At 52.5% G+C, this 21,068-nt stretch overlaps 1 protein-coding gene across 3 annotated transcripts in view; it reads left to right on the top strand.

The window, feature by feature from the left end:
* Positions 1 to 21,068, top strand: part of THSD4 (thrombospondin type 1 domain containing 4) — a 484,948-nt gene that overhangs the window by 446,669 nt on the left and 17,211 nt on the right. For all 3 annotated transcript variants that reach the window (XM_064480753.1, XM_031440907.2, XM_064480755.1), the window contains 7 exons: positions 692 to 867; positions 3,226 to 3,322; positions 7,723 to 7,989; positions 13,212 to 13,341; positions 14,250 to 14,454; positions 15,034 to 15,207; positions 20,724 to 20,897. In XM_064480753.1, the coding sequence (XP_064336823.1) occupies positions 692 to 867; positions 3,226 to 3,322; positions 7,723 to 7,989; positions 13,212 to 13,341; positions 14,250 to 14,454; positions 15,034 to 15,207; positions 20,724 to 20,897 (1,223 nt within the window). The remainder of the gene's footprint in view (positions 1 to 691; positions 868 to 3,225; positions 3,323 to 7,722; positions 7,990 to 13,211; positions 13,342 to 14,249; positions 14,455 to 15,033; positions 15,208 to 20,723; positions 20,898 to 21,068) is intronic.

Here is a 21,068-nt window from a genome sequence, read left to right as displayed (position 1 = left end):
AGTAATCCATATTCATAAATCAGTGGGGAAGAAGCTGAGACCTAGCCTCAGCGTGGGGGAACACTGGGGAGTGGCGGGGAGTGGGGCCGGCCGAGCACGCAGGCCCCGTCTGACAGGGCGTCCTCAGCTGCGTGACTGCTGCCATGAGGGAACGTGGAGCCAATGTTAACATGTCTTCTTGTTTTACAAGAGAAGCTAGAACTCTCAATTTTTTATGGGAAACCTCCCAGTTCTTAAACTTGGTTTCAATTATTAAAAACAAAACAAAACAAAACACTACAATGGCCAAACTAAGCCCATTTGTGGGCCAAAATCAGCTCATGAGCTGCCAGTGTGCGACCTCTCACCTAGAAAATGGGTAGAATTCCCTTCCCCTGCTCCCCCTCCCCCTCCCTTTTATGTTCTTGCTCTAACTTTCTCCTTCCTCTCATTTTCCACATCCTTCTCTCCTGACCACTTCCGCCCTTCCTTTCTAGACCAAGTCCAAGTGCGGGAGGGGTGGAAGTGGGCTGGGGACGTGACTGCGCCCAAAGGGGTGCTCTGGGTGCCTCCCGCGCCCCAGGGCTGAGGCCGGCGCCCGGCTCGCAGTGCGTCATAAGGACAAACCTGACGGCTGAGCGAGCGGCGGCTGGGCCGGCAGCCTGTCCTGCACACCCGGGCTCACCGAGGACTGTCTCGTCTTTCTCCACAGCCTTGCGAAGCCGCTCTGGGCGCTCCATCATCAACGGGAACTGGGCCATTGACCGGCCCGGCAAGTACGAGGGCGGAGGGACCATGTTCACCTACAAGCGTCCGAACGAGATTTCGAGCACCGCCGGGGAGTCCTTTCTGGCGGAGGGTCCCACCAACGAGATCCTGGACGTCTACGTGAGTCTGAGCTGTGGCCCGGGCTCTCTGCCTTCTTGCTTCTCGGGGTCCCACGTAGAGCAAGGAAGGGCGGCTCAGGAAGACCGTCTGAGCGGCGCCCCGGCAGTGCCCTGCGAGCCTGGCGCTCGTCTGCGCGCCTCACCTCTGACGGTGCCCTGTTCACAGAAACCTTACACTCTGCCAGATGCTTTCACCCTCAGAGTTAACTGACCCAGTAAAACCAATTTTACTTGTTGAACCAAATCAGAGGCAAAATACATCCTTTATTTCATGAGCGTTGGGTCTCCGCCAGGCCCTCTCCTCCTGTGCTAATCTGGCGTGTTTTTTTTTTATGGCAAAAGAAAGCAAATGCCTAAAGCAAGACAGGACCACTCACAGCCCCCAGCCCTCTTCAGATTCCATTAAAGCAAGTGAAGAAACGAGAGCTCCAGGGTCCTCCAGCCCGCAGGTTACTCAGAGTCACAATACAGAGGTTTACTAGAAGGCCCCCGCTTCGCAGAAGCCAGAACTCTGGTTTCTTTTACAAGAAACTAAAGCACTAAGTTGCCCCAGAGTTTAAAATTGTCCTTATTTTTAACTGAAACCACTAGAATCCAGCCTCCTTAAAAAGATCAGGAAGTAAAAAGTGACCAGAAAGAAAAGCTCAAAGTCACATTTTGATAAAAAAGAATGAGCCCCCGCTAGGCATGCGTCCTCTCACCACCTCCAGAGCCTCGCTGGCCTCCTCGACACTGCTGAGTTCGAGTTTTATGAATATTACTTCTCCAGCTCTCGGGTTACCTGTTCATTCCTCCTGGGCCCAGTGGCCCATGGACTAGAAACTATAAAGGAAGCCTTGTTATAGTTCATTTTGAAAAATTTTTTTAGACTGTCTAGTTGGTTGTTGGACTCTAGGTAAGTTTCAAATGGCATCAGAGGTAAAAACTCAGGGTGTGAAAGGCCCACTGTGGGTGGTCTGGGATGTGGTGGCCAATAATAATTTCGCAAATGGGACAGATGTGCACTGGCAGAACATTGCCTCAGAAGAGGCGCAGAGGAAGGAGGAAGGGGAAGGGTTTTCTGTCGGATTGTGTGAGAAGAGAAGTGAGGGGCTCGGAGCAGACAGCGGAGCCCAAGGTCACAGCACCGTGTCCCTCGGGGGTTCTCTGCCCGCCATGGTTCCTGGACGCCAGGAGCCCAGGGCTTCTCACGAATGCCTTCCATGGATGACTTATAGACTGGAGGCCCCATTTTACGTGTAGGGAAAGGGTGAGGGCTGATGGTGTAAATGGACAGAACAGACACCCTCCTAGACCAAACAGGACCCACCCATGCAGTGTGACTCAGTGGACATGTGTAGCTAAAAGGACCTGAGAGATGAGCTGTGAGTCTGGCCTCCTGCTTCTCAGATGAAGACGTCAGACGCTGAGAGATTAAGGCCCCTGCTCCAGGTGACAGAGCTGGGGAGCAGGAGGGCCCCTTTAGGAAGCAGCGGAGAGAGAAGCCGCGCGGCGTGACCCTGTCTCCTCGCCCGCCCGAGTCTTCGCTGCAGCTTCGGGTCTGCTGCTCCGCTGAGTGCCCCACCCTGCCTCCTCCTGCCCGGAAAGCCTGGGGCACAAAGGAGTCTGCGCTCCAGAGCCGACAGGGCGGGATTTGCTCTGCTGCGCCTCGCTGGCTGGCTTTGTGGCTTTGTCCTGGGCTGTCTGACCGCTGGCTTCCACAGCCCTTGCAGCTTTTGTTGAGGGTTCCTGAGAGAACAGGGCCCAGGGAAGCTTATTTACCTTATGCCGGTTTTTCTCACCCCATCTCTCTGTGGTTCTGGAACTTTCCGTGGAGGAGAGGGCCTGGAACCCAGAGGGTCAGGGAGGGAGAGGATTGGGGCCCACCCTTCCAGAGTCGGCCTGCTGGGCCCAGGGGTCGGAGGGCTCTGCGGGAGGTCTGGCCCCTCTCCGCGTGGCTCTGTCCGGCCACCTGGTGTCCAGACGGCTTCTCCGTAGGGTAAACTTCAGTGTCTGTTTTGGACATTCTGAGAACCGTGAGCAAAATCTAAGCCGTGGTAGAGGCTGATTGGGAGCCAGTGGGCGGGTTCACTACCATGGCTCCCTTCTTCCTATTAGGAATTTATAAAATCTTAACCTGCAGCCTACTTTTCTTGATTCTCTCAAAGACGACGTTCTTCATTCTTCAAAAGCCAATAGCAAAAAGCCATCTGGAAACCGCCTTCGTTTAGTCTGTCCCCGGCCCGCTACCATTATTAGATTAATATTGGTGAATCCGTCCACTCAGTTACAGTCAGTGCCGCTCACACGGCTGGGCCGGAGCCAGCAGGAGAGGGTGTGCCCGCGTGCCTGGCGCTGACGCGCCCCTCTGTGTTGCCAGATGATCCACCAGCAGCCTAACCCGGGAGTGCACTACGAGTACGTCATCATGGGGGGCAACGCCATCAGCGCCCCGGCGCCGCCTCACAGGAGACCAGGTACCACCGCTTGTTCTGCTGCCTAGCGCTGTTATTTTATTTCATTTTATTTTATTTTATTTCAAGCACTTTTAAAGCCCTTCCCTCTTCTTCTTGTGTGTCCACCCTGTGTCTCTCAGTCAGCGCAGAGACAACCCGCGGACACGTACTTTAGAGTCAAGGGGCCTTGGAATCAGAGGATGCTTCGCCATCTGCCTGAGGCTTCCCTGATAAGAGTGTCCCATGCACATGACCCAAACACGAAGTCAACATTCGCGGTCTGACTTTCCAGTTCCACGTCTTGTATTAGTTTCCCGCTGCTGCCGTAACAAACGACCTCACACTTAGGAGCATAAAACCACACAAACGTGCTGTCTTACAGTTCTGGAGGTCGGAAGTCCAAAATGGGTTTTATTTATTTATAGTGGAGGTCCTGGGGATTGAACCCAGGACCTCGTGCATGCTAAGCATGCGCTTTCCCCCTGAGCTATACCCTCTCCCTCCCTGCAAAATGGGCTTTGCTGGGCCAAAATCAAGGTGTTGGCGGGTTATGTTCCTTCCACGGGTTCTGGGAAGGAATGTGTTTCCTTGCCCTTTTCAGCTCCAAGAGGCCACCACACTTCTTGGTTCACAGCCGCTTCCTCCCTCCATCTTCAAAGCCAGCCGGGTGGCACCCTTCACATCTCTCCTCACCTCTGACCCTCTTCTCTCAGCACCTCCTTCTCTGTCTCTGGCCCTCTTGCCTCTTTCTTATAAGGACCCTTCTGATTACACTGAGCTCGGTCAGACAGTTCAGGACAACCTCTCCATCTCAAAATCCAGGAGAACCTAATCACATCTGCAAAGTCCCTTTTGCCACATAAAATAACAAGCCAGACTCCAGGGATCAGGACACAGACATCTTCAGAGGGACAGTGTTCTGCCTCCCACTTGCCTTTTCTCTTGGTCCCCTCCTGCCTCTGCTAACATTCCTCTGACCCGTGAGAAGAGAAGAATGAGCTCTCACCTGCCAGCCCCCCCTTCCCGTGGGCTCCGCTGGCAGAGAGCCGGCAGCGCTCGCTTGGTGCTGCTGCGTGTGTCACAGCCCCTGGCCGGGATCTTCGCTGAGTGATGGGGGAGCCCACCACCCACATGGAGGCTGTCTCTTCCATCTTTCAAACAGGAAGGTCTGCAGGAACACTGTGATCACTCACGCACGCCAAGTCCTGGCTGTTTGCTGGCACTGCTGAGCCTTTTATGTAGACTAACCCATCCGACCAGCGGGGCCCAGAGGGAGGCACTACTGCTAGCCCCGTTTTAGGAGTAAGGAAATGGAAGCGTTATGTGCCCAGGCCCCACAGTGACCTCAGGCCAGCCTGGGTCACTAGCCCCTGTGCTTGTGACATTGTCCAGAGGGGACCTGGTCCAACCCCTGTCCTAGGAAGTGAGGGGACAGACGCGAGACCGGGTCCATTCATCCTTCCCTGGGTTCTCAGTTGGATAATCAGGTGATCTGATTGTCACACGTCGGGGAGGAGCCACCTGGCAGCCGGGAGACCACAGCCTGGTGTGTGCCTGGCACGTGGGGTGCACGTGTCGTCCAAACTCCAGGTCAGCCCACTCACGTTTCCAGGAGTAATATACAGCCCGAGAAACCAAGTTCAGGTGGCAAGATACTGAGATTACTGAGGTCTGATGCTGATTTACAGGGGCAGCTGGACAGACCGTCTGAAAGCATAGGGGACGATGATGACTTACAGCAAGTGTAATGGGTCTCAGCTGATGGGCAGTGAGGCTCCGGGATCAGCTGCCTGGGACAGGGCAGGCCAGAGGGGCCAGCTGGAAGAAGCCGGTGAGGAGAGGCACTCTGGACCAGGCTTCATCCTCCGTATCAGCGGAGTCAGGAGGCCAAAGCTTGAATTCAACTTGCCACTTTCTTGCTGTGCGCCCTCAGGCAAGTCAGTAACTTCCCTGAACACATTCACAGTCTACAAAATAGAGAGAAAGAACGTGCACCCAAAGGTTTGGTTTGGGAGGGAGGGGGTATGGAATGAATCAGGTCTCCGTCCCAGCACGTGCCCGGTGCGTACAAGGTACATACAAGCCTTTCGAATGTTTTATCTGAAACACCTTAGTCTCGTTTATATCAGCATGGATGCTGGGCTCAGTTCTATTGGTTTAATTTGCATGTAGTATCTTAAACCCTGAAGTATTGTGAGTAGGCAACTCAATAGTAACGTCCTAGAGGAAGGGTGGTGAAAACCCTGTTTCAACTGCATTTTACAGTAACCCTAGGATTTGCTTTATTATTTTATATTAAACTAGTGAATGTTTGAGCACTATTCAATCAAAACACACGTATGTAAAGTGAAGTGCAGCTGCTCCTTCACTGCCAAAACTTGGAAGCAGTAGGTGAATTTGGATAAAGAAACTGTGGTTCCTCCAGACAGTGAAATATTATTCAGTGCTAAAAAGAAATGGGCTGTCAGGCCTCGTAAAGACACGAAGGGACCACAACTGCACGTCACTAGGTGAAAGCAGCCGTCTGAAAAGGCTGCGTGCCGTGTGGTTCCGCGCGCGCGTGTGACGCTCTGGCAAAGGCACGACTGTGGAGACAGTAAAGGGGTCGGTGGTTACCAGGAGCCGGCAGAGAAAGAGGGACCAACTGGCAGAGCACAAGGATCTCAGGGCAGTGGAGCTACTCTGTGTGATACTACAGTGGTCCATACACGTCCTGTATTTGTCAAAACCTACAAAATGTACAGCACCGAAGGTGAACCGTGGCGTAACATGGACGCTGGGTGACAGTGATGTGTCAGTGTAGGTTCATTTGTTTTAACAAATGGACCGTCTAGCAGGGGATGGTGGTGTGGGAGGCTGTGCACGGGGCTGGGGCAGGAGAGAGGTGGGAACTCCCTGCACTTCCCGCTTGATTTGGCTGTGAGCCTTAAACTGCTCTAAGAATATGTATCAGGTCTGTTTATTTTTTAAAGCAATACCCCCAACCTCGTCCTCTCCCAGCGCCCCAGAGGGAATCGCTCTTGAACAGCTTGGTGGGCTCCTGCCCTGCCGTTGCTGTGCACACACAGACACGTTTGCAGCCAGTCCAAATCGTTGTCCACAATCCAGGTATAAGCACGCCAGTCTTCCCCATAAGTCGTTGTAAATCTAACCTCAACTTGAAACTTCTTTGGAACTGGGAGAAAATTCAACCTCAGTCAGTCTGGGGGATCCCACACTCACCCAAGGTGGAGTTAGGGTCTGTGGCGCCCAGGGGACCCAAGACCTCAGAAGCCCACCTCCCCTTGCTTTGGACATCTTCCTCTCTCTCCCTCTCTCTCTCTCTCTCTCTCTCTCTCTCTCTCCCCTCAGCACTCTCCACTCTTCCCTTCTCCCTCCCCTCCACTGGCCCCTCTGGGACCCGTTATCCGTATGGGGAACCCAGGCTGTCACCACGGGAGAGAAGAGCTGTTGACTTCCAGCAGCTTTTTCTTTCTTTCCTGCAAAAATCTGAGGCAAGAAAATCTAAGAATTTGGCCATTTGGACTAGGAGAGGAGGAGGAATGCGATAAAGAACAAAACACAAATTAATCTCTCAAAAAAGTCTCCCTCCACATCTGCGCATGAGTAGATGTACACACGCGGATCCGCCACATCTGCGTGCGTGTGTGTGTATACACATGGATCCGCCTGCGTTTTTTTCTTTCACCAACTACCTATCAGTCATATCTCCATGTCACAACACGTGTTTGCTTCATTCTTTTAAAAAAGTGACATAGTATTTCATTCGTGGTTGTAGCATAATTTATTCTAACTGGTGCCACTAGTGGACATGTAAGTCCGTTCTACAGGTTTGCTGTTTCAAATAATGCTTTAGTAACCATGCTTGTCCACACAGCTTTATGTAAAAAAAAAAAAAAATGGAAATACCTGTAGGACAAATGTCCTGGAAACTGAATCGCAAGGTCAGAAGGTGTGTACGTGGAAAATTTGGAGAGATATTGGCAAATTGCCCTCCAAAACCTTGAGTCCGTTGGCAGGCCCGGCCAGCGTGTGAAAGTGGGTCCCCGCGCCCTCCATGGGCGGTTAGGGCGCTAAGCGTTCCTGGGGGCTCATCGTTGCTGTCAGGCAGGCGGGCTGCTGCTGCCGGCTGCTTCCTTGCACACTGCTCCCCGTCGTGGGTGGACTGAGCGTGGTTATGCGCCTTTGGCCGTCGGTGTTTCTCTCCGCGCAAGCCGCCTCTCCCAGGCCCTGGCCCACCCCCCACCAGGACGTTCATCTTCTTCTTACTCGTTTGTAACATCTGCCTGTTTCAAATCTGTGTGCCGTGAGCTAGGAATGAGCTTGTGCCTCCTGATGTCTAATGTTGGAGCAACTTCCTCTTTACGACTCACCGTCCAAACCCACCTTCCTTCTGGGGTGTGTGCACTTGCCTCTCGCAGGGGAGCCCTTCAATGGCCAGCTGGTCCCAGAGAGGCGGAGCCAGGACGAGGGAGCAGAGAAAGACGGGGACGAGGACAGGGCAGACGTGCACGGCGGGGCGCCTGAAATATTCACTCCGGAATCCGCACAGACCTTCCCGGTCAGGCATCCAGACAGATTCTCTTCCCATCGGCCGGACAGCGTGGTGCCACAGCCCCCGCGGCGGAGCCGGGACCACAACTGGAAGCAGCTGGGGACGACAGAGTGCTCGGCCTCCTGCGGGAAAGGTGAGCTCGCGGGCGGGCTGGGAGGGTCTCTGAGACCCCTGGGCGGGGACTGTGCTGGTGGGCACATAGCAAACCCTCCCTCCCTTGAGCCTGACTGTGAGACGGCTCCTTAGTGTGACGCTGCGTTGGGAGTGGGGGGTCCCCGAGATCACCCCCAGGCTCAGAGATCCACTGGAAGGTCTTACGAGACCCAGAAAAGCCGCCGTGCTCACGGTTACCGTGTATTACAGTAAAAGATTGGAATCAGCCAAGGGAAGAGTGCAAAGTCCCGGAGACACCACGCACCAGCCTCCAGGGCTCCCCTCCCGGTACAGTGGCTCAAAGATGCACTTAATTCTCCCAACAGTGTTGTACACGAGCTGAGCATTGCCAACCAGAGAAGCTCCCTCGAGCTCTGGTGTCCGGGGAGGGTATTGGGGTTCAATCACGCAGGCATACAGCCCCCACATTACCGGCATTAGCTACTCAGCCGCTAGCACCCAGAGGTCAGACTTAGACACTGTGGCCCAAGGCCTCAGGCAGCAAAAACAGGCCTGCACACCCACCACATTGTTGGCCTCAGCTCACTTGTCAGACTGATACGGTGCAACCCAAGATCTCCTGCACAGAAAACTCTTATGAGCAGAATATTCCAGGGCTCTGAGGACATCCCCAGCCCTGAGCACTGGGCCGCCCAGGGGGCCCTTCCCCACACCGCGCGCCCGTTCACAGGCAGAGACCATCTCACCTGCCTCAAGGTCTGGGCTGACGTACACGTCGCAGATGTGGAGCTCTTGGCCAAACGCCAGTCGAAAGTCATTCTCAAATCTAAGGACCTTCAGGGAAAAAAAATGCTTTGGGAGCTTGAAGGGTTAGTTCGCCAGCTTTCATACTCAGCAACACTTGCAACTCCCTTCCTCCTCTTCAGTAAATTCTTAATCCTCTGTCCGTCCCATCACCTGAACCCAGTCCACTGAGACCTCCAGGAACTACGTGTAGCCCCACAAAGCCAGTTTCCACAGCAGGGAAACCACCCACCAGCCAGCGGAGAGAAAAGATGGAGTTAAAGGATTTGGGGAGAAGGTGGAGTTTAGGGGAGACTTAAATAGAGCAGGGCTGTGATAGTCCGGAAGCAGAGCGCGGCTGTGTGAAGGGGCCACGTCGCAGTCTGGACTGTGAAGTGTGCTCACAGCCCTGAGTCCTTGACAACTCCACGGGTGAGCCAGGCGTGGGAGTGCTGTCCAGAAACCCCTGATCGGATGTTCTGCGGGGTCGGACACTGAAGCTGCTTCTCTGTTCCAGGACGCCCTAGGTCCTCATCACGAGGGCGTGTGTGACTGTGCGGTCGTGATTTCCTTCATGCACGTGGCGGTCGCCTCCTGCTTCTAGCAGAGTGCTATTTGTGACCCTAAAATGGCTGTTCTTGGAGGGGAGGTTGTCATGGAAGCAAAGGCTGTACCCCTGAGGAGCTGCTGCTTTCTTCAAGAGATGTGTGTGTGAGGGTTCCAGATTTGGAAACCATGAGGTCGTCGACACATGGGAAAGTCCTCCACAGCCTCCTCTCAAGTTTCTATCTTTTTCATAAAAGCACTGACTTAGTGATTTTTGAGAATCCAGTTCAAGTCTTTGGTTCGCCTTGGGGTTGGGAGCCCTTCCTGCCTGGAACCTTCACTGGTTCCAGGGCGGCTCCACACCTGGAGCGCTGGCTTCTGGAGGCTTTCCCGTGTTTATGAGGAGCTGTGCAGAGCAGGTGGAGTGGGGAGTCATTGTGCCGACTTCTTTTGTAAGCAGTATGAGGGGAAGTTAAATGCCTGCTGAGTGTGTCTTGATAAAAAGCAGGAAGCCACAGATTAATTATGCGTTAAGGCCAAAATCGCTGTAGAGAAGATCTGTTCACGGCACCGAGGAGGGAAGGAGCACGAAATGTGACTCATAGGAGCCCAGGATCAAAATGTGTCGTCACTGAAACGTTCTGCCTTAGGCGGCGGTGCGATGCCCGTTAAAGGAACCAGCTACACCAGAACTAGGTAAGACCAAGGGCGAGTTCTAAAAAGGATAAAAACTCTTGTCGTGTGGCTTGATCTCAAGGGCTTGGGGAGAAGATTCTCTTCCGTTTCATGTCTTTAAAGACAGCCTGGCCCAGCCTTCCCAGGAGGATGGGATGTGGGTCTGTCTGGAGACCGTAAGGCAGGGCGTTGCGGACACAGCGGGACACGAATAAGAGCTCGCGCCCCGCGCGGGCTCAGCCCCCCGCACTCGCACCCGGCCTGTGTTCGCTGGGTGGGTGCAGCGCCGACCCACCCAGCTGGTCCTGCCACGGTCTCCACCTGTTCCGTACCAGGCGTGACAGAGGGACCCCTCTGCTTCCTCCGAGGTTTGCTCCCGGCCAGCGATGGCCTCACACGCAGGGCAGGGAGGCAGCATGGATGCACAAAACGTTTAGCTCATCTCACGGTCATCAGCGGCACTGATAAGTGTGCCGCGACCAAGAAATCCTGAGCCTGCCGGTGCGTCCAGCCCTTCTGCATGACTCAGGTCCTTCCGCCTTGTGACCTCATCATCCGTCCCCACACAGGCCCTCTCCCAAACTCTTCTCCAGTCCTTCCTGGTAGTGCTCAGCAGACCACACACTTCTGTGCCTCTCGGGTTACACTTTCAGCATCATGACAGCATCACCACAGGGAGGGCCCGTGGCCGGTGTGCAGGAGGCCTGTGCTCTGCCCCGTCACTGCCCAGACCTCTGTCCGTCTGGTCAAACTCGTGGCTTGGCTCGGAGTTCCAGGTCTAGAGTTCTTTTTCCCCTTTCTCCTTATTTTGTCCATCTCTCCACAGTGCCTCACTGATCTCTACACTGTGCCCTGAATTCACTGACTCACCTCATTTAATACCCACTGGTGACCTGTAGTGCGATTCCCTCCTCCAACGTAACATAACTTCTGCTTGATCAACACGCTCAGCATACAAACCGACCAGACTCAGCCCAGATGTTTCCTGCTGCCTGAAGCCCAGCCAGCCCCTGACCTCACCCCCCCCATTCCTGCTTGCTAGCAACTCGAGGACTAACTGTGTGGCATGCTTGGACAATGAAGGGAAGGCCAGGTGCCAGTCTGAGTCATAGCCTCCCTCTCTGCAGAAATACGAACTGACCCAAAGAAAGAAACCATTGCGAGTCACTGGAGTCAAGAATTATAGGTATATAATTATATATATTATGATATATAGTGTTTTCTCACCATTGGAGAGATAACAGTGCCTCTGAATATTTCCTTGGCTAATCGCTGAGACGGGACCATGGACAGACGTCCTGCAAAGGCGGTGAGAAGCCTGGGGGAGGCAGACAGTGGCCACGTGCACACGGCCCCAGGTGGGAGCCATCTTCCCAAGGCACGGATCGTTCTCGGGGTAACCTGTCAGCTAACGACACTCAGTTTCCCCTCCTTAGGGCCGAGCGGTTGGCATAGTTACCTTTGCTTTCTAATCCATAAATTCATAAGTAGAAAAATTAAACCCACGTGGTCTGAACAGAAAAGGATGGGCTAAACAATAAAATTTTTACTTGATCCCTTAATAGCTGGGTCTCAAATGAGCGACCTGCAAGCCGTGAACTGCACCTCGTTCATCTTCATAACTCAGTGCAACGCACTTAATGTTTGTCGCGTGTCATTAAAAGTCTGTTCTTAATGGGAGCAGATACGTCACTGAACAAAATTTAATTCCACGAAAGTTTTTGCTTCCTATTAATTTTACAGCCAGTACTGCTTTTTACTCAGCGAATAATTAGGCTTAATTGGAACGTTATTTTAAATAATGGTCTCCAGTTATAGCTGCATGGTAAATTCTCACTGCCAGAGGAGTTTAAACAGGTGATTGTTTCTGAGTCAAAACTGTCTTATAAACCGTCAGGTTTCTTACTAGAACTTCCCTGTGGCTCAGTGTGTCTCACAAAGTCAGCTTAGAGAAGCACTGAAACACTTTGTGGCTGATGAAATATTAAGAAGCACCTTCAAAGTTATCTCTGTAGTTACAGTTAAAATTACGGCAAGTTGCAAGCTCAGAAACTTTCAATGCTGGCCAGTCAGCAGCAGAGCTGTAGCATAAACGACAGTGCTCTGCCCGCAGGAACCGGGCACCGCCTGGACTGGGGTTGGTGGGCGGAGGTGGGGAGGAGACAGGTTTCTGTACAAAAGCACCGTACTCTTCAGACCGGCGGGTTGCGCGTTCAGCCAGTTACTGTTTCTCGCTTTGAAACACCCATTTGTAATACTTCAGTGTGGCCACCAGGGGGTTGCAGAGAGAGGAAGGCAGAACTGAATGGGCTTTTTTGTTTTAAGTTGAGAGCGAGAAATTCCACTTAACAAATTCTGACTTTTTTTCCAAAATAGACTCTGTCTTATTAAGTATGAAACACTAGGCTGTACTTTTAAAGAAAACAAAAAAACTGAGGCAATTAGTATTTTGTTTAGCAAAGTAATAAAAGAAACATTAGACCTCTGATAAATATTCACTCAACAAACTTTTACTGAGCACTTACTACTCTGCTGTGCCGGGGTTAGTTACAGGGACAAACAAGAGCTAGTCCTGTGCCTGAGAAGTTCACTATCTCATAGGAGGCAGAAATACCCAAATAACTAAAATACCATTAGATCAGTACTTTATTATTTATTAAATACCAATAGATCAGTGCTGTGATTTACAGAAGGGGAAGCCAGCTGCTTTTCTAGCCTCTCTTGAATCTTCTTACTTCTCTGTCCCAACCTGACTGCCTTCAGCACACCTGGCACTTGCAGTGAGTTTGCGGCCTGGACAGCCCCCTCCCTGCCAAGACACATGTGCACAGACCCAACCCTTCCTCTACGATGCAGCTCGACCCCACTGGGACCCGTTCTCTTCAATGTCTCCAGAAAACCTTCAAGGAGTTATTCTGTGTGTTCATTTTATCATCACTCCCCTGCCTGGCGAAATCTCTTGGTGTCCTGAACTCATATGAAAGTTGATTTCATCTGCCTTTGAACATACTCAGACCCTGTCCACAATTACATGATAAGGTCTTTGCAGGCAGGAGCTATCTCTACCCATCTTTGCCCCCGTCCGTGCCTGGGAAAGCCCTTGTGCGGGTGGTGTGTAAGCACAGGAGTGAGGACGTGTGTGTGTGTGTGTGTGTCTGTGTGATGGCTCTGCACCTGGGTCTCTGTGCGTTGGCATCCACAGCCTCACATTCAGGTGTGTCCTCCCCGTCCTTGCAGGATCGCAGTACCCGATTTTCCGCTGTGTGCACAGAAACACTCACGAAGAGGTGCCTGAGAGCTACTGTGACTCGAGCACGAAGCCGGCCCCCGAGGAGGAGCCCTGCAACATCTTCCCTTGCCCAGCCTTGTAAGACAGCCTCTCTGTTCCGGTCACCTTTAGCGGGCCACTTTCGGTTGCCTGTGCATAGGGCCCTCGTGGCGCACATGACGTAATTCTTAAGTCAGCCCACTTCTGATTCAGGAGCGGGAGGCTTGGTCTATGCTGTCTGGAGCAAGCACGCCTGTCTTTCAGGGTTAACACGAGAGCGCGTGGCCATTAGCTGGTCAGCCTTTGGTAAAGTAGAGCGATTAATTAGGTCTCAGCTGGGCAGGGAAGACAGAGGGAGGTCAGTGCCGCAGGTGAGCTGTGTGCAGAGAGGGGATGATGAAGGTCGCCGGCACACCTGCCTGGAGTCAGTAGGAGAGTCTCAGGCACGAGCTCGGGCTGGTTATTGAATGATTTTTTTTTTTAATTTTTTTAAAAACAAGGGGGAAAAGCCCTAACAGGAGTCAAAACCCTAATTCTCAAACTAATAAAATCAAAATTCTCATCTGAAGGCACAGTGAACACACGCTGACGTCTTATTTAAGTAAATGGCAAAGCAGGATGGCGGAGGAGAGGACGTGTGAAGCTGGCGGGAAAAGAGTTAATGGAAAATAAGGAGGGCTGGGATAAGAGTTCTAAGTTAGTTCCGAAGTGGGTCGTGTCCTATAGGGTAATAAAACTAGCCTTTGGAGTTACTCTTTTGACTAGATAGAAATTATTTGTGCCTTCTCGGCTTTTTGTAATTTCATGGAATCTGAGCCCTGATCACTGGTAAACAGCACATGGAGCAAAGCTGCTTCCTTTACGGGGCCCCCGGCCGTAGGCGGACCGCCGGGCACCGCTCCAGGCTGGGGTCGAGGGCGAGGGCTCTGACGCTCTGAGAGCTGGCTCGGCCTCTCTCCCTGCTGACTGACCCGCCTGTCCCTCTCGCTGTCTCGCTCCCGAGCTAGCTGGGACATTGGGGAGTGGTCCGAGTGCAGCAAGACCTGCGGCCTGGGCACGCAGCACCGCCAGGTCCTGTGCCGCCAGGTGTACGCCAACCACAGCCTGACGGTGCAGCCCTACCGCTGCCAGCACCTGGAGAAGCCGGGCACCACCAGCACCTGCCAGCTCAAGATCTGCAGCGAGTGGCAGATCCGGACAGACTGGACCTCGGTACGCGGGGCAGGGCCGCCCGTGGGAGCTCCCCGTCCAAGACCCACCACCCACTCCTATTCCCCCCCCCCCGAGACCCACCGCCACCCTCCCGTTTCCCCCCTCCAAGACCTGATATGGGAGAACCTGGGGTCTCCAGGAGGACCCACCCTGAGGGTTTCTGGAAGGACTTTCCGGCAAACCATAGGATGTGCTGATCACCGGACAGACCTAAGGGCTGACTTTCAGGGGGAGCCCCCGGGAGTCGTGTGCACACAGGTCTCCTCCCTCTCAGGCAGCGTGGTGGAGTGAAGGCCACCAACCACTGGTAGAGCCAACTCCTCCTTCCGGTCCTGCTCTCCCATTTTACAGATGACAGGACTGAGGCCCAGAGGCTCAAAGTAGGCAAGACATCCAAGAAGGTCTTAGAGAGAAAAGGTGTGAAGTTTCAGGGCCGGGATCTTCCCCAGGTAGCATCGCATGGCAGAGGGCCTGGCCAACCAGGGGTCTCGCCCCGGTCCTGGGTTCAGGGGATGGGTGGCGAGAGTCCCCGGGGGCTGACCCTGCCCGCTGCGCTGACATGCGCTTGCTGGGTTTCAGTGCTCGGTGCCCTGCGGAGTGGGGCAGAGGACTCGGGACGTGAAGTGTGTGAGCAACCTCGGGGACGTGGTTGACGATGAGGAGTGCAACATGAAGCTGCGGCCCAGCGACATCGAGAACTGCGACATGGGGCCCTGCGCCAAGAGCTGGTTCCTCACCGAGTGGAGCGAGAGGGTAAGGACGGCGGTGGGTGGACTGCGGTCTGCGGGGCGGGTGGGCAGCAGCTCCGTGCCACCAGCTGCCCCAAACCACGTGAGGACACACTGCTAGCGCAGAATCCCCAGGGTAACTTCGGACTTGGGGGAAAGGCCCAGAGGTGAAATAGTGCAGGCTTGCTGCCTTTTTATGAAGACCGAGGGCTCCGAGATCCAGGCGTGGGCTGCAACAATCCACTGAATTCTTCCTAACACACTATCCATTTGAATATTAAATAATGAAATTCTAAATAAAGTGAATAATTACCTCACACCTCTCCTACCTACATTTTGGGAGTGCCTGGCGTATGATGGGCGCTCAGCCAGTGGCAGGCGCCTTCCCTGCTTCTTATGAACTCAGAACAGCCCACGGAGTTCTCCTCCCCAGGAGCCTGGCCTCCCTGGGGGCCCCTGATGTCTGGCATCAAGGAGGAACTCGAAGGCATAGATCGTTCATCAGGAGCCCACTGGTTCCCCGTGTACAGGGAAGCCAATAGGGATGGAGTTCATCTATCAAAGACAAAAATCAGATTTACCTCAGGAGAGAGAAGGGTCGTGGAGCTGGCCGGTGGTGATGGCTGCACAACAGTGTGGATGGAAATGCCTCCGACTCAGAGGCTGGGGCAGATTAAAGTGATACATTCCATCTTATGTGCATTTTACCATAGTGAAAACTCGGGGGAAATACTGAGCACAGTTACAGAACATCCCTTGGGGAGAGGGAGGGCGCGGGGGGTGATGAGCTGGGCCTGCCGTTTTTGGGGGAAGCTGCTGATTGGCTGGCAGTGGGGGTGTTCTGACCGGGGCGGCTGAACCACTCATTCATGAACCATTTCTGGGTTTCTGGGTTCTCCAGAGGACCTTGGAAGTTTAACTGGGATACAGGCATGATTGGCTACCTCTGCCAGTCTGTCCTTAGTGCCTCCCTCTCAGACCAGGTCTGCAAAGTTCCCCTTATCAGAATCCCGCACAGTACTTCCAAACTGTAACGTGCCTACAAGTCACCTGGAAACCTTTTTACAGGGCAGGGTCTGAGACAGCACTGGGAGGTGGGCTCCCGGGGGCCTGAGGCCGCCCTGGAGCAAGGGTAGAGGACCAGCCAAATGCACAGAGCCTTAGGAAACACTGCTGAGCACGTGGGTCCTGTTCCCCGGGCATCGCTGGGCCAACAGTGCGAGATCTCAAGCTCAGAGGAGTAAACGGTCACCTGCCAGCGGACTCGCACCCACACCGCCACGCCAGTTGATTCCGATTGGCCAGCATCCATTCTAAGCAGTCAGAGCCCACCAGGGACCAGCTACTGAGTGTTCTGAGCGTCCACCCTGCAAGTATGCACATGGGTTTCCACTCCTTTCGTGTCGTAATATGCCCCCGTGGTCCCATCCCTCTCATCAGACAGTAGTGACCCACAGCAGTGGGCACTGCCACTGAGAAAGAAAGGAGGAGCAGACCTGTGTGGCAGCCCTCACGCCACATTCAGAACCATCCTGGAGATTCTCACCCAGTGATCTGGCTTCTTGTGGGTTCCCGACCTCTTGTGGCTTACAGCCCCTGTCCCTTAACCCCAAGACGGTCCTCAGATAGAGACTTCCTGATGCAAAGACCGACCTCTAGGAGGAGCAGCTCACAGTGCCTCCTGTCTCAGGGGTGGACTGCAACGGCCAGCAGATTAGCCATCAGGCAGGCACTGGCCAAAGGGAAACGCACGGAAAGCAGGTGCCAGTCTAAAGGTGTCTGCTGACGCAGACTTCTGCCCCTAAAGCTGAGTGGGGCAGCGTTCACCCCAGTTTTGTTTGGTACCCCTCCTCTCCAAGCTCCCGACCGTGTACAGCAGCTCCTGGCATTGTGGAAGCAGTGCTGGGGTGCGATTCAGAATCACCCGGCTTAGCCAGCACGAGGGAGCCCCGCGGCACCCAGGCACAGGTCTGGTTGCTCTGTCAGAGGTGCACGGGGTGTCGAGACACATTGTTTCTAGTGCAGCCTGTGCTGTCAGGAGGTTTCCGTTCACACTGAACCGAAGTGTCTCTTGCCGAACCCCTCTCGGGCCCTGTAGAAAATCTGAGTGCGCTCTCCTCGCGCGGCCGCCCTGCAAACACCGAGGGACGCCTTCCACTTCTTATCCAGGCTAAACATCCCCCGTTTCTTCGACTAATTCTTTCGTGTTTCTGGACGCCTGGTCATCCCGAAACTCACTCGTGCTCACGGTAAACTTGATGGATTTAGTGTGTAAGCCAGTGAATGAAAAGAATGATGCCGGCTTTCATTTTCATATTGGAAAGATTCCTTTTAAAATAATATTCTTTCTTTGGTCATAACGTAACATATGCTATCATAAAAAATATTTAATAATCAGAAAAGCAGACCTGTCATCTCTTCACTAGAAGATAACAATTTAAAGTATTTAAGGTATGCTGCCAAGCTCTTTTCTATTTGTACATACTTGGCGTTTATAGCTTTTTTATACTCATATTTATTTTAAGGATATAAATCATAATATACGTATCCTTTGGTAACCCACTTTTTTCACTTCTGTATTTATTGTAAACATTTTAAGGGTATCGAAAACCTTTCATGCATGACCAGATCTTAATCAGAATAAAATACTTCAGTATGACTACTAAGATTGAACCAACCCCCTGTTCTTTATTTCCCCTCCAGTAAAGGCTTATAAATTTCACTTTAATGTAAATTTCCTTTGTATTTTCACATAAGTACTTGCTGGATTGGACCCTTTTCTGAAAATTCTAAATAGAGGAAAGAATGAGCACTTTATTCCTCTGTTTAGAGAATATTTTATTATTCTTTTTCGGAAAAGATATTTTAAGCCATGTAAGTTTGGCGCTACGTGGTAAGTGAGTAATTTTGCTTTACCCCCAGGGTAGATTGTTTCTCTAGAACGTTCATGCTAGTTTTAGAGTAGCTGAGTTGGGAGAAGGTGTGGCTGGGTTTGAGGGAGGCACGGGGGCTTTGGGACCACTTCCCCAAGGCCTTAGGTCGGGTTAGAACTTGAGCAAGCTGCTGACTCTCTGACCCTCAGTTTCCTCATCTGTAACGTAGCAGAGCGAGCATGAAAGACGCACACCCCTGAAACCACGACGTAGCAGGGGGCGCAGTGAGATGGGCCTTCGAGCTACCAGTCAGCCTGTCGAACGGTTCAGCCCCCCCAGGAATGACCAGCTGGTGGCAGCCGTCCACATTTGCGAGGGGGCTTTGTATAAAAATGACCCCGTTAAGCTTTAGCCTGCACTATGCGGCTGTCCACCCCAGGAGTAAACATGTCCTGAGCGTCTCCAACACGCGAGGCAGGAATGAGACTCAGCCTCCATTTCATGAGCTCACGTGGGAGAGATGAAAGAAGACGACATCAAAGTGTACGAACACTTAAAGATTCAGAGCGTGTCCTGTTGCTCAAGTTAAAATTAATCTCCACCTGATTGAGTTGACATTGGAAACAACCTGAATCTTTTCAAACTTCTAGGGCCCTAGGGGTCTCCTGACTTGTTGACTCACTTGAGGAAACTCCTTGCAGCCACCTTCAGTTGAGGCTGGGCCCTGTCAGGCCTGGGGCATCGTGTACCTTTTTGTTCTGCAAATCATGACAAGTTTAAACACACGTGCAGTTTTTAATCACAACAGAAAAAAAAAAAAAGAAATCTTAGCCCTCCAGCCTCAATTTTTTAACAGCCAATTTCTTCTAAGGATGTTTTTCTCCAAAGGAAAAAATAAGTAAAGATACTGAGTTATTTACATTACAGATGATGCGTAAAACTGAAGTTCAGGAATAATCGTTAGAGCCGGATGGTCCCTGAGGGGCAGCTGGGCTGAGTTTAGTTTTTAACGGATGCTGGAGTGAGAGGACAGTCCTCACCAGAGAGCTGCCTAGGAATTCCAGGCGTTTCTGTGTTCCGTCAGCCCAGGAGTTCAGTTGGGAGTCTGGTCCTTTTCTGGCTCCCACAGCGAGTTTGGTCCTTCCCTTAGGCAGATCCTTCAGAGACAGTGTGTGTCACTGCCTCACTTTGAAGGTTGGTCTCTGCTGCCTGGTAGGGACCCCCGTTCCCCTCAGTCCTGCGGAGACGCTTCCTGGGCCAAGCCCAGTGCAGGCAGCTCCCTTCAGTTTACATTTGTTTTGCTTTTCGCTGCAGTTGGCATGATAAAGTGATGTTCCTCTGCCAGGCTCATCCTTGTCGTGTTCTCTCGGTGGGCACTGGCTTGGTCCTTAACATTCTCCCTCTCAGTTAAGCACATGGGGATGTGGGAAACGTTCCCAGATGCATGCACATGACTTGATTTGGAAAGCAGAAAATTGAGTCAGAAAGTCCATGGGACATTACGTGGAAAGAAATATTCTTAGGATTTGAAAAAATGATAACATAGATTTGACTTACCTTGTGTTCTTTAGGAGAATTTAAATATCTTGAGTGTTTAATATTAAGAAAAGGACCACGTAATACATGTCTGAAGCCAAAACACAACTTTTAGCCTAGAATATTCCAATTACTGTAACAAAGGATATTTTCTAACCTAAGGGACTGATTCATTGTCTCAGATTTCTAATAATGCAGATAGAGTGTAAGTCGTGAAAAGTTTTTCGGAGCCTGTAGGGGAGAAAAAACTTTTCCTGTACCCTCGTATGTTCTGTGCTGGAAGCCTGCGAATTAAGCTGACAAAAGCCAGGTTAATAGGAGAAAAGCATATAAATTTTATTTGGTGTTATTTTTTTTTAACATGGCACAGGGGGCTTCATAGAAAAGAAGTGAAAATCTCAAAGAAGTGTTTAGACTTGAGGACTTGTGTACCATTTTTATAATAGACAATAAATTATAAATGACTAGGCAAAGGAAAGGGGCCTAAGCTTCCAGGGGCAGTAAATTGTAGAGTAGTGGATGAGAAGCTGATGGAAGATGAGGGTTATTTCAGTAAGGTTTGTTTGTGCAGACTTACCTTGGCATCAACCCCCCGTCATCAGTAATAAGAATGTTCTCCTCTTCCTGTTACTAAGTGGAAATTTCCCACAGGAAATTTACACCCTGCTTTTAGGCAGCAAAGGGGAGGGCAGAGAACCCTCCCTGCATCTGCTGTTTCTCAACTGCCTTCAGCTCAAAATAATCAACTGCTGGGGAAGGGAGAGCATAGTTCAGGGGCAGAGTGTGTGTTTAGCGTGCGTGAGGTCCTGAGTCCAATCCCCAGTACCTCCATTAAAATAATAATCATCATCAATATGCCAAAGCAGCATGCTTAGGGGTGGCATGCTCTAATGCCTTTTAAGCTATTTGCTCCAGAGAGACTTCCCCCCTGAGGAGTCAGACCCAGCTTCGCAGCGGTCGTGTAATTACTCATCCTGGGCTGTGGTTTTATAAGACTAGACAGCAACGCACAAAAAAGAAAACAGAAGCTTTGATAAGGAAACCGGAGTGTTCGGTCCTCCTCTGCACCTTTTGGGAGTGGCCCCGGGCCCCGCGGGGTCCCCCCTCTCAGGCGCCCTGTCCTGTCCCGCAGTGCTCGGCGGAGTGCGGGGCCGGAGTGCGGACGCGCGCGGTGGTCTGCATGACCAACCACGTCAGCAGCCTGCCGCTGGAGGGCTGCGGGAACAACCGGCCGGCGGAGGCCACCCCCTGCGACAACGGGCCTTGCACGGGCAAGGTGGAGTGGTTTGCCGGGAGCTGGAGCCAGGTGAGTGGCCGGAACGCGGGTGTCTGTCTGCCCCTGGCGAGAGGCAGCAGGGCAGAGGGGCCAGGAAGCGGGGCGCGGTGTTACCGGGGATGCGGGGTCCGTTGCCCGTGACCCTGGAGAAGCCGCTTCTGACGCTCTTGGAGCCTCGTTCGGTCAACGGTACTTACTGAG

This window comes from Camelus dromedarius, chromosome 29, assembly GCF_036321535.1.
Source record: "Camelus dromedarius isolate mCamDro1 chromosome 29, mCamDro1.pat, whole genome shotgun sequence".
Lineage (NCBI taxonomy): Eukaryota > Metazoa > Chordata > Mammalia > Artiodactyla > Camelidae > Camelus > Camelus dromedarius.
The sequence above is the reverse complement of the archived record's forward strand: the minus strand, read 5'-3'. Positions and strand labels throughout refer to the sequence as shown.